The 14,042-nt window shown below is 24.6% G+C and overlaps 1 protein-coding gene across 1 annotated transcript; it reads left to right on the top strand.

Annotated features, from left to right (window-relative positions):
* The first annotated feature begins 2,664 nt into the window (after positions 1 to 2,664).
* On the top strand, positions 2,665 to 13,714 carry LOC113389042 (glutamyl aminopeptidase-like). Its single transcript, XM_026626091.1, has 12 exons — positions 2,665 to 2,757; positions 4,608 to 4,742; positions 5,758 to 5,915; positions 5,977 to 6,123; positions 6,188 to 6,273; positions 8,308 to 8,435; positions 8,945 to 9,148; positions 9,215 to 9,294; positions 9,364 to 9,509; positions 10,057 to 10,189; positions 12,184 to 12,406; positions 13,476 to 13,714. Exons 1-12 carry the CDS (start codon positions 2,665 to 2,667, stop codon positions 13,617 to 13,619), a joined length of 1,677 nt encoding a protein of 558 aa, XP_026481876.1. The 3' UTR covers positions 13,620 to 13,714.
* The last annotated feature ends 328 nt before the right edge of the window (positions 13,715 to 14,042 follow it).

Raw genomic sequence — 14,042 nt, 5'->3', positions numbered from 1 at the left:
GTAAGGAGATATCATTTCTTTTGTTTCATTATTTTTAATTAAGGTTATGTAACAAGATTCTGCAAAACGTCTCTGAATTGTGTTTCGTTCTGAGGTATGCCAAAATGTTCAGAAACCTTCAAACATAAAGAAATGTAAAAATTTTCAATTTTTGTACGATTACAATAAACTTACCCTACGGGAAGTTAATAAAAAATACAGATACAGTTTAAGCGACAAAATACAGAAGCGCGTAAGCGCCGCGTCGCAGTTTTGCGGATAAACATTTGTGCGGAATTCATACCTGATTTAATTACTTGACGTTAGCAACCCATTTTCAAATTCTGGCACCAAATTTTGCAAATTTCATACAAACTCACATCCTCAAACCCAATTTTCCAACAACCACATCATAAATATTAAAAAATCACTACAATTCCAAAGAACCCTGAATAAAAAATCAAACGTCAATAAAATCTCCATTTTCCCATTTTAGTTAGCAAGCCTTGAACATTTGCAAATAACAAAAAAACAAAAAAACATAAAACAAAATCCATATTTGTTTATCAAAAATTATAAAAAAAATTATTTGTTTAAAAAAAAAGTCAAAATGTTAAAAATAAGCAAAGCTTTACAACTTTTGCCCAAATCGCAAGACCAGACGGCAGTGTCGAACTTTGGCGGTTCTTTTAAGAGATTTTTGACATTGAATGGATACCGAAAAGGATCGTTTTTGACCAGAGGCGAATTGGGGGATAAATTGGGCCTTGGGGCCAGATTTTATACAGATGGTGACATCAAAAAAGGAGGCGGAAAATTAGCTGAGAGACAAAAGGCTTTGGAGGATCAGTATTTTCATAGGCAATTATTATTTTGACATTTTTGGTAGTTGAAATTTAAAAAAAATTGGGCAGTTTTAATCAAATTCCTTGAATGCATTTTTAAATTCTTTCATTGTCAGTTTTGGCCAAATTTTACCAATTCAAATTTAACAATCGTCACTTCATTTCGAATTCAATTTCAAAAAAAATGCAAGAATTTGCCTAATTTACATATAATTGCCGGATAGTCACAGTCTAAACGCATTTGCAAATAATTCTGTGCGGCATTTTCACTCATACTGTGCTCAGCTTGGCGGCATTTTCACATTTTTCAATAGTTTCACAAAATTACCACGTTAAAAAAAATTGGACAGTTTTAATCAAATTCCTTGAATGTATAAAAAATTTCTTTAAATTCTTTCATTGTCAGTTTTGGCCAAATTTTACCAATTTTTTGCAAAATTCAAACTATTTTGACAACATGTCACCGATTTTTGTGAAATTTAATGTGTTTCTATCAATATCAAAAAAAACTAGTGGTGCATGGCATCGTGCCTTAAGGCAAATTGCTGGAACTTCCCGTACCATAATGAAATATTCGAGAAATTTTAAACGTTTTCAAATATATTATTACAAATACTGTAACTTTCATTATTTTTGCATTATCTTGTTACATGTGACCAAATCAAATGTAAATCAAATCATAAATCAATTTATCTCCAGAACATTAACAATCGTCATTTCATTTCGAATTCAATTTAAAAAAAAATAGTTTCCTAATTTACACTATATTGAAAAAGTGCTCCCGTATAGTCACAGTCTAAACGCATTTGCAAATAATTCTGTGCGACATTTTCGCTTATACTGTGCTTAGCTTAGCGGCATTTTCACATTTTTCAATAGTTTTCTCACAAAATTGGAAAAGTGTTCCAATACATAAACAGTCTAAACGCACTTGAATGAACATTTGTACCACAGTGGCGCTTAGACTGTGCTTAGCCTGGGTAATTTTTTGAATTATTAATCAAAAATTACAAAAATATTTTATGGAGAATAAAAAAAGATGTAATAATTTTTTATCCTCAAATCGTCCAATTTAAAGTATAATTTTCGAAGTCGAATTTTGATCACAAATTTCGATCTAATTTCTTTAGAAAGAATTTGGAGTCTCTGAAAAAGTTGAAAGCTGCTTTAGATAAACAGAAATTGGAAAGAGAAAAAGCTTTGGCCGATCAGATGAAAAAGAACGAACAGGGAGGAACATGATGCAGATTTTAAGGAAAAACATTTTTGTTTTTATATAATTTGAAAAAAGAAACAAATATATTTTTTGTAAAAAAATCGATAGTTTATGCATTTCTATAGGAAACTATAGTGTGGTGGTTGGGGAAAAAATTGTATAACTCGTGAAATATTTGTCTGAAGTGAATTTGATGTATGACACGTGTATTTAGAATTAAATACTTTATAATTTTGTCTAATATTATAATGACCTACAGCAACTCGGTATACTTTGAAATTGGTTTTCAAAATAAGGTATGCACGTCCAACCTTAATAGAGCGCAGAATAGAGAGTATAATAGAACTACTGGTTGCATTCATTTACTATATCTTTTGTAACTTTTAAACCATTAGCTTAATATTAATATAATATTAGACAAATTTATAGAGAATTGAATAATCTACAATATTGTCTAACATTATAAGCCCATACAGCAACTCGGTATACTTTAAAATCGCCCTTGAAAGTACAAAATAGTTTTTAGGGTCGTTTTTCAAGGAAAATTTAAGGGACTTTTTGTACCCTGATAATTAAAATATATTTTTTTAAATTATTATTAAATAGTGAATATTTTCAGTCACCATGGACTGGTGGAATGAGCTCTGGCTAAATGAAGGTTTTGCCCGTTATATGCAGAACAAGGGCATAGATCAGATTTATGACGATTGGGGTTTGGTATGTAAAAAAAATACAAAAAAAATAGAAAAAATACAGAAAAAAAATTAAATAAATGCATACAAAACCCCCAATCTTTGTACAAAGCCTTATTCATCGAAATTTAGGAACTACTGTTATAATACTAAAATTATTTAATATTTTTTTATTAAATTTTATTTAATTATTTTATTATTTTCCAAAATTTAGTAAGAAACAAAGTTAGTCGGACAAAACAGTTTTAAATTATGCGAATTTTTTTTTTTTTTTGTTATATAATAATTTATTTATAATAGGACAGGTCAGAAAATACTCATTTATTTTATTTTAAAGTAACTTAATAAACTTTTTAGTACGAATATATATTTCTATTCTGAAAATCACTTGCTCGTGGTAACGTCAAACTAAAAAATTAATTTATATAATAAATTTATTTTATAATATATATTTTATTATTTAAATCTATAGTTAAAACCCTAAAATATTTTATCAAGACATAAAATACTCATTTATTCTTTTTAATGTAATTTAATAATTTTTTTTAATATGGATATATATTTCTATTTTGAAAATCACTTGCTCGTGGTAACGTCAAACTAAAAAACGAATTTATATAATAAATTCATTCTATAGCATATATATTTTAATAGTCAAATCTATAGTGAAAATCCTAAAATATTTTACCAAGACATAAAATACTCATTTATTCTATTTTAAAGTAATTTTATAAATTTTTTAATATGAATATATATTTCTACTTTGAAAATCACAACGTCAAACTAAAAATTAAGTTAAATAATCAATTTATTCTATACTATATATATTTTATTATTTAAATCTATAGTTAAATCCTTAAAATATTTTACTAAATCATAAAATACTCATTTATTTAATGTAAAATAATTTTAATAATTTTTTAAACTTTGACTTCGTAAATAGATTTCTCGTGGTAACATCAAACTAAAAAACGAATTTAGTTAATAAATTTATTCTATAGTATATATATTTTATTACTTAAATCTATAGTTAAAACTCTAAAATATTTTACCAAGACATAAAATACTCATTTATTCTATTTTAAAGTAACTTAATAAATTTTTTAATATGAATATATATTTATTATTATTATTAGAGCCAGAGAGCGTTTTGCCCAAATTCATGAGTGACTGAAAATATGCAAAAAAAATCGATAAAATCCAATTTTTATTAAAAAATTGGTATAAAAATCAAATTATTTTTGACAAATTTGATATTGCACGTTTGTACAATATAAAAATATTTACTGGAGTTATTTAAAATAATTTTTAATAAATATATACAAAAATAATTGGCGTCAAAATCTGCCCTTAAGCAAAAATAAATTTTCAACATTTGTCAGCATTTTGATGTAAATTTTGGTATTTATATACTTTTATATATATATGTATATATTTATCTGTCAATTTATTTATTTATTTAATTAACCCTTTGTTTATTTATTTATTTATTTTTTTAGTATTTTTTTTATTATTTTTTTATATAAAAAAGAGTACAAAATAAAGCATAGTATTTTCATTAAGTAGTATGATGATTTAATAAGAATTAAAAGCAAATAATAATAATAATAAATAAAATAAATAAAATTTCAGTCACTATGGATTGGTGGAACGAACTTTGGCTAAATGAAGGTTTTGCCAGTTATATGCAAAATAAAGGAATAGATCAAGTGTACAAAGATTGGGGATTGGTAATGTGAATTTTTACTTATTTTAATCATTTATTTATAAATTTGTCAAACAAAAATTGATAAAAATGGTGTAAATTAAGTCAGTTTTTTGCATGATTTTTTTTTTTAATTTTTTTTTTATTAAGTTGATGTTTTTTTTATCCAGTTGGAACAATTTTTACCAAGTACTGTCCATAGTGTGATGAAATTAGATGGAACTTTAGGATCTCATCCAATTGTTCAAACGGTGGAGACGCCTTCGCAAATTACAGAAATTTTTGACGCAATCACATACGACAAGGTAAAAAAAATCATATGTAAATATAATATTTTAGCTTTAGAATGATGCAAAAATTAAAGTTTTAGCTTGAACGGTTTGGTAGTTATGAATATTCAAAAATGAGTTTACACCAAAATGAGTCCACACTAAAAATTTGTTAGTGATAAGAGCGTTTGCAAAAGCCCGTTTTCAATAAGACTTTGTTAGTAATTTTTTGTTTCAACTATTTTTATATGTAAATATAATGTTTTAGCTTTAGAATGAAACAAAAATTAAAGTTTTAGCATAAACTGATCGGAAGTTATAAATTTTTAAACTTTTTACTACGTATTTATAAATTCGTATAAGTTCGATCGCTCGCGGTCACCTCAAACTAAAAAAATATTTAAATAATTAATTTATTCTATAGTATATATAATTTATTATTCAAATCTCTAGTTAAAACCTTAAAATATTTTACCAAAACATAAAATACTCATTTATTCTATTTGAAAGTAATTTAATAAATTTTTTAATATGAATATATTTTTCTACTTTGAAAATCACTTGCTCGTGGTAACGTCAAACTAAGAAATCAATTTAGATAATAAATTTATTCTATAGCATATATATTTTATTATTTAAATCTCTAGTTAAAACCTTAAAATGTTTTTCCAAGAGATAAAATACTCATTTATTCTATTTTGAATTAAATTTAATAATTTTTCAAACTTCGACTTTGAAAATATATTTCTCGTGGTAACTTCAAACTAAAAAAATATTTTAGGTAATAAATTTATTCTATAGCATATATCATTTATTATTCAAATATATAGTTAAAACAGTAAAATATTTTACTAAAATATAAAATACTCATTTATGCTATTTTAAAGTAATTTCATACATTTTTTAATATGAATATATTTTTCTACTTTGAAAATCACTTGCTCATGGTAACTTTAAACTAAAAAACGAATTTAGATAATAAATTTATTCTTTAACAAATATATTTTATTATTCGATTATCTGTCTATTAATGTTTATATTTTTATTACAGGGTGCAAGTATCATCAGGATGTTAGAAAATTTCGTCGGAATGGATCGTTTTGCCAAAGGAATCACAGCCTATCTAAAAGCTCATCAGTATGGAAATGCAAGAACAACTGATCTTTTACACCAATTGCAAATAATTGTTAAGGATGAAATGGATTTAACGTCAGTATAATAAATAATAATCATAAATTTTATATCTATTATCATTTTATTATTTTTTTAGTAAAATTATGGACACCTGGACGAGGCAAATGGGTTTACCAGTAGTCACTGTCACAAAAGGTGAAAAACCTGGAGAATTTGTCCTGACACAAAAAAGATTTTTGGCTGATCCTGATAAGGAAAGTCAGGCTGAACCTTCACCATACAAGTAAATAAATAGATTTACATATAAACAAATATATTGCTATTGTTTATATTTGTTTAAATTTTAGTTACCGATGGGAAATTCCAATAACGTACATCACGAATGTTAAAGACGATTATAAACTTGAATGGTTCCCGAGGGAAGATGCTCAAAGTATGTATAAATTGTAGATTTAGATTATTTTTGTGTGAAATTTTGGGGTTTTGGCTTTAGAAGGAAATGAAAATGAAGTTTTTAACGTGAATGGATTGGTGGTTATGAATTTTCGAAAATGAGCTTACGCCTAAGTGAGTCGACACTGAAAGTTTGTAAAAAAGCACGTTTTTTATAAAACTTTGCTAGTAACTTTTTGTTTAAACTATTTTTATATGTAAATATAATGTTTTAGCTTTGGATTGTAACCAAAATTAAAGTTTTAGCTCATACTGATTGGTAGTTACGAATTTTTAAAAATGAGCTTACATCAAAATGAGTCTACACTAAAAATTTGTTAGTGACAAGAGCGTTTGCATAAGCACGTTTTCCATAAAGCTTTGTTAGCAACTTTTTGTTTAAATTATTTTTAAATGTAAATATAATATTTTAGCTTTGAATTGAAATAAAAATTAAAGTTTTAGCTCATACTGATTCGTAATTATAAATTTTCAAAATTGAGTCTACATCGAATTTCACTAAAATTTTGTGTGTGACATAAGAGTGATTACAAAAGCATGTTTTCCATAAAATTTTGTTAGCAACTTTTTGTTTAAACTATTTTTTTATAATAATATGATGTTTCAGCTTTGGATTAAAACAAAAATTAAAGTTTTAGCTTGAACAGATTGGTAGTTACGAATTTTCAAAAATGAGGTTACACCCAAATGAGTTCACACTAAAAATTTGTGAGTGACAAGAGCGATTTCCATTAAATTTTGTTAGCAACTTTTTGTCTAAACTATTTTTATATGTAAATATAATGTTTTAGCTTTAGATTGAAACCAAAATTAAAGTTTAAGCTTGAACGGTTTGGTAGTAACGAATTTTTAAAAATGAGCTTACACCCAAATGAGTCGACACTAAAAATTTGTTAGTGACAAGAGCGTTTGCAAAAGCACGTTTTCCTTAAAACTTTGTTAGTAATTTTTTGTTTAAACTATTTTTATATGAAAATATGATGATTTAGCTTCAGAATGAAGCCAAAATGAAAATTTTAACTGTAATGGATTAGTAGTTACGAATTTTCAAAAATAAGCTCACGCCGAAATGAGTCTACACTAAAAATTTGTTAAAGACAGGAGCGTTTGCAAAAGCACGTTTTTCATAAGACTTTGTTAATAATTTTTTGTTTCAACTATTTTTATATAATAATATGATGTTTTAGCTTTGGATTGAAACAAAAATTAAAGTTTTAGTTTGAACAGATTGGAAGTTATAAATTTTTAAACTTTTTACTACATATTTATAAATTCGTATTTCTCGTGGTTACCTCAAACTAAAAAATAAATTTAGATAATAAAATTTGTTCTATAGTATATATCATTTATTATTCAAATATATAGTTAAAACCCTAACATATTTTACCAGGACCTAAAATACTTATTTATTCTATTTCAAAGTAATTTAATAAATTTTTTAATATGAATTTATATTTCTACTTCAAAAATCACTTGCTCGTGGTAACCTTAAGCTAAAAAATGATTTTAGATGATAAATTTATTCTATAGCATATATATTTTAATAGTCAAATCTATAGTTAAAACCCTAGAATATTTTATTATAACATAAATTACTCATTTATTCCAATTTAAAGTAATTTATTAAATTTTTTAATATGAATATATATTTCTATTTTGAAAATCACTTGCTCGCGGTAACGTCAAACTACGAAATAAATTTAGGTAATAAATTTATTCTATAGTATATATAATTTATTATTTAAATCCATAGTCAAAACCCTAAAATATTTTACTAAAACATAAAATACTCATTTATTCTATTTTAAAGTAATTTAATAATTTTTTTTATACGAATATAGATTTCTTCTTTGAAAATAAATAAATAAATAAAAATCACAACGTCGGACTAAAAATTAATTTACCTGATAATTTTATTCTATACTATATATACTTTATCATTTAAATCCTTAGTTAAACCTCAGAATATTTCATTTTAACATAAAATACTAATTTTTTCCATTTATTTTTGTAGAAACTATTCAAGTAGCCGAAGATGTCGAATGGATAAAACTCAACAATGATCAAATCGGATACTACAGAGTCAATTATTCTGAGGAAATGTGGCAAAAATTGAGCAATGCTATGAAGAAAAGGATAATTGTAAGTTTTTGAACTACAAAACATTAGTTTTGTGTAGATAAAAAAATATTTGTGGGCCAAGGATCGAACCTTGAGGAACACCGAATGTCATATTCTGTTTGTCTTGATAATTTTTGATCCACGGTGGTTTAGATAGATTTAGAGCTTTTGAATGAAGAGAAGAATAATTGTAAGTTTTTGAAATAGAAAAAACTATATAAAAGATACTTGTGGGCCAAAGATCGAACCTTGAGGAACACCGAATGTTCTACTTCATTTGTCTTGATAATTTTTGAACTACGTTTGTCTGGATAGATTTAGAGCTTTTGAATGAAGAAAAGAATAATTGTAAGTGTTTGAACTAGATAAAAAATACTTTCGGGCCAAGGATCGAACCTTGAGGAACACCGAATGTCATATTCTGTTTGTTTTGATAATTTTTGAACCACGTTTGTCTGGATAGATTTAGAGCTTTTATATGATGGCAAGCAAGTTTAAATTTAGGATTCTATTTTTTTTTAATTTTTCAGAGTTTTTCAGCCTCAGACAGAGCCCATTTATTAAATGATGCCTTTTCCTTGGCCGAAGCAACTTTGTTGCCCTATTCAACTGCTTTGGAGATGACAACTTATTTGGCAAATGAAATGCATTATGTTCCATGGGCAGTTGCCTCTACTGAATTTTATTCTTTGAAAAAATTGCTATTTGGAAGTGAAGTTTATGAGAAATTTACGGTAAGATAGGGGAATACCCTAGTAATAAGAAAAAAATCATGTAGATTATTTTTTTATTCTCTTCAGAAATATGCACTAGAAATTCTTCAGCCTGCTTATGATAGAATAAAATGGGATGTCGATGATGATGAAAAACATTTGGATAAGTAAGTCTTACATTTTATATTTAAATACTAAAAAAAACATGATATTAACTATCTATTATTTTTTTCTAGACATCTCAGAGTAAAATTATTAAATTTGGCTTGTGCAATGGGACACCAAAAATGTTTGGAAGAAGCTGGGAAATTATTTTTGGACTGGATAGCTGATGCTGAAAATATTCCTCATCCTGACTTGCGCACTTTAGTATACAATTATGGTAATAATAATCAAAAATTGATAATTTTTGCCTGAATGCTCAAAAAGGGGGCTGAGAGTTCATGAATTTGCTTTAATGGGTTGTGGTACAATTATGGTGGCATATAGACTAATAGTATATTTACCAAAAATGTTGTGAATTTTATTAACTACAATTTTTGTTAAGAAACTTTTTTCTCTAAATTAAGTATTTTTTAAAATATTTTTGAAAAAAGTGAGAATTTGTACTGCATGTTACGCCGTAGCACTACTAATGTTGACAAAAATGTAGCTCACTTTTGAAAAGCTGTAGCACCACTATAGTGACTTATAGGTTTACAGTATATTTACAAAAATGTTGTAAATTTTACTAGCTACAATTTTTGTTAAGAAAACTTTTTTCTAAATGAAGTATTTTTTGAGATATTTGCTAAAACGTAAAAATCTGTGTACCAAGGACTTTTATAAGGAGAGTGCTACATGTCTCTAATGCTTTACAATGTGTCTCAGTTAAATTTTATTATATTTGTAATATTATTTATTTTTTTAATATTTAATGTTTTTTCAAGGAATGAAACAAGCTGGAACAAAACAAATTTGGGATATTGTTTGGGACAGATTCAAAAATGAAGGGGATGCTTCTGAAAAGGAAAAATTAATGGATGGATTGTCCTTTATACAAGATGCTGATGTTCTCAAAAAGTTAGTATTTGTTTAAATTTATTTCAGTACAAACATAATAAATTTTTAAATAAATTGAATGGGTACATTTTATTAAATGCTAAAAAAATAATTTTTACCTGAAAAGTACTTTTTTTCCACAATATGAATTTATAAATGATATATATATATATATATATATATATATATATGTATATGTATATTATTTATGCACTTTTTAAAATTATAAAGCGTTTTGTTAAATTATAAAGCACTTTATAAAATTATTACTGAGTCACAAAAACTGTGTCAATTATTGATCAAACAATTTTGTATATTTACTCGTGACATTCTAACTAAGAAACGTTTTTAAATCATAAATTTGTACTAAAGTATATATATTTTAATATTTATATATTTAGTTAAAACCTTAAAAATATCCCTCACACTATTAGTTATGCCTTTAGTTAAATTTAAATAATTTTTAACGATTTTTAAACTTTTCGTAATATTTATCTGCTTCTTAAAAGGTACCTTACTCATGACATTTTGACTATAAAACGATTTTAAATTATAAATTTGTCCTAAAGTATATATATTTTAATATTTATATATTTAGTTAAAATGTTAAAAATATCTTTTACACTATTATATACGCTTTTAGTTAAATTTAAATAATTTTTAACGATTTTTTAACTTTTTATTAGATTTATCTGCATCTTAAACTTACTCTTGACATTTTAAATAAAAAACGATTTTAAATTATAAATTTGTACTAAAGTGTATATATTTTAATATTTATTCACACTATTAGTTATGCCTTTAGTTAAATTTAAATAATTTTTAACGATTTTTAAACTTTTTATTAAATTTATCTGCTTCTTAAATTTACTCGCGACCTCAAATTAAAAAAAACGTTTTTAAATTATAAATTTGTACTAAAGTATATATATTTTAATATTTATATATTTAGTTAAATCCTTAAAAATAACCCTCACACTATTAATTATGTATTTCGTTAAATTTAAATAATTTTTAACGATTTTTAAACTTTTTATTAGATTTATTTGCTTCTTAAACTTACTCGTGACATTCTAACTAAAAAATGTTTTTAAATCATAAATTTGTACTAAAGTATATATATTTTAATATTTATATACTTAGTTAAAACCTTAAAAATATCTTTTATACCATCAATTATGCTTTTAGTTAAATTTAAATAATTTTTAACGATTTTTTTAACTTTTCATTAGATTTACCTGCTTCTTAAATTTACTGGTGACATTTTAACTAAAAAACGGTTTTAAATTATAAATTTGTACTAAAGTATATATATATTTTAATATTTATATACTTAGTTAGAACCTTAAAAATTACCCTTCACAGTATTAATTATGCTTTTCGTTTAATTTAAATAATTTTTAACGATTTTTAAACTATTTATTAGATTTATCTGCTTCTTAATTTTACTCGTGACATTTTAACTAAAAAACGATTTTAAATCATAATTTTGTACTAAAGTATATATATTTTATAGTCTAAATATTTAGTTAAAACCTTAAAAAATATATATAGTTCCAAAAACATCGCCTTTACCGAGTTGCAAATATTTTTTATGAATTTTTCAAACCTTACTATAAATCAACTTTAGAAATATCACGTGTCTGTTTTAAAAGCGATTTTAACTAATAAATATATACTAAATTAAACATTTATAACTTAAATAAATAGCTTAAACCTAAAAAAAAATTATTAGTATTAAAATTACCATTTCATTCAATTTAAATTATTTTTAACGAATTTTGAAATCTTTGTTGTATATATTAGCTCAGTATCTATATTAGCTCTTAGCAAGATCCTTCTTGACTAAAAAGAGATTTTAAATAATAATTTTGTACTAGAGTATATACATTTATATATTTAAATATTTAGTTCAAACTTCAAAAAAGTTTTTGCACAAAAATCACCTTTCTATACCATTTTTATCTAATTTTTATCTAATTTTTATCAATTTTTATCAATTTTTTTCTCCCCAGGTATACAGATTTGGCCTGGTTAGAAGAAAACGTCCGAGGACAGGATTATTTCAAATGCATGTCCTCGATTTCTGCAAATCCTTTAAGTACTGATGCAACCTGGAAATACGTCCAGGACAATTGGCAAAAAATGATCGACAGGTTCGGATTGGGGGAAAGAAATTTGGGCAGACTTATTCCATCTGTTACCGACAGATTTACTACTGAGGAGAGGCTAAAAGAGGTAAAAAGACGATTTGAAAGATGATACAAAATTGTAATTAATTCAAAATTTTTGTATAGGAGTGTATAAAAGTGTTTTAGTGGAAATGTTGTAAATTGTATCTAGTTTTACCCTATCTAACTTAAACAGGGTGGTTTTGTATGAAGTTTTTGAGTTATTTGACAAAAACCAAAAAAAAATCCCGAATTTTCTATATTTATTGCTTAAGAATGAAATCTCGAATTCAAAGTCGTTTTATTCAAAACTTTTATATCGGAGTGTATATAACTGTTAGCATGAATATGTTGGAAATTTCATCTAGTTTTGCTCTAACTATTTTTATTAAAAAACATTGAATATTTAAAAAGTTATCAAACAAATATTAATAAAATGCATGCGAGTACCAATATTGCTAAAAATTACTTTGAGTGACTGACATTTTATTTTTTGATGGAATAATTTTGTTTATAGAAAATTTTATTACTAAGAAAAGTTATGAACAATTTAATATTGTCCAACTTTACCAAAGACTGTATTAAAAATATTGAATACTTTAAAAACTATTAAGCAAATATTTTACATAGTTTTATACTAAATTTTATTCTAACTCTACTTCCCAATTTTTTTAAAAAGAAATTATTTTTAGATAACTATAATAATTTGATATTATTTATTAATTAAAAAAATGTGTAATCCTTTTAATTTTCTACTTACGATAAGTTATAAAGTGTGTATGATTTTTTTTGAAATGTTCTAGGAATTTAAGATAAAATATTTTTCATGCAAACTTTAATAGGAAAAATTGGAAAGTTTTTGTTAGATGGCATGGAAAACAACCAAAGAATCTAATCTAAAGTCGTTTTATTCAAAAATTTTATATCGGGTGCTATATAACTGTTTTAATGAAAATGTTGTAAATTTTATCTAGTTTCACCCTGTCTAACTTAAAAAGGGTGCTTTTATATAAACTTTGTGAGTTATTTGACAAAAACCAAAAAAATGTCCCGAATTTTTTATATTTATTGCTTAAGAATGTAATATCGAATTCAAAGTTATTTTATTCAAATGGGCTTAAAATTTTATTTTTCAGATGAATGACTTCTTTGCCAAATTTCCGGAGGCCGGAGCAGGAGCTGCTGCCCGGAAACAAGCCCTGGAAACTGTTTCCAATAATATAAAATGGTTAAAAGTTAACAAAGACAGTGTTGCAAAATGGTTGAACGAGAGGAAATAATTTAAATAAATGAATATATATATATATATATATATATATATATATATATATAAGTGCTCTTAGGTGTTAAAAGTCGAATGAAATTATAAAACTATACAGAAGGTTATTATTTTTTTATTAAATAAATAAAGTATGTGCATATTTATGTCATTAATTTAATTTCAAGGTATTCCTCTGTCTGTTTTTATTTTAAAGAATGGAGCAATAATGTGTGTAAAATTTTGTAATTTGTATAAATAAAAATTGATATATTTTGTATATCTTTTATATTATAATTTAGAGTATTTATATTATATGGTTCAATTTAACACTGATTTGATTTTAAATAAGAGCAAATTAATAATTAAATGAAGATATAAACAAGATTTAAAAAAACAACAAGTCAAAATGGAAAATATTTTTGAGGCAAGACAGATATTACAG

Source organism: Ctenocephalides felis, unplaced genomic scaffold, assembly GCF_003426905.1.
Source record: "Ctenocephalides felis isolate EL2017-DRISC unplaced genomic scaffold, ASM342690v1 CF-g0.4_SCAFFOLD_03573, whole genome shotgun sequence".
Classification (NCBI taxonomy): Eukaryota; Metazoa; Arthropoda; class Insecta; order Siphonaptera; family Pulicidae; genus Ctenocephalides; species Ctenocephalides felis.
The sequence above is the reverse complement of the archived record's forward strand: the minus strand, read 5'-3'. Positions and strand labels throughout refer to the sequence as shown.

Coding starts and splice junctions, on each gene's coding strand:
- LOC113389042 (XM_026626091.1), top strand. CDS start 2,665: ATGGACTGGTGGAATGAGCTCTGGCTAAATGAAGGTTTTGCCCGTTAT. Junction 6,274..8,307: donor CCCGAGGGAAGATGCTCAAA/GTATGTATAAAT, acceptor TTATTTTTGTAG/AAACTATTCAAGTAGCCGAA. Junction 8,436..8,944: donor CTATGAAGAAAAGGATAATT/GTAAGTTTTTGA, acceptor TTAATTTTTCAG/AGTTTTTCAGCCTCAGACAG.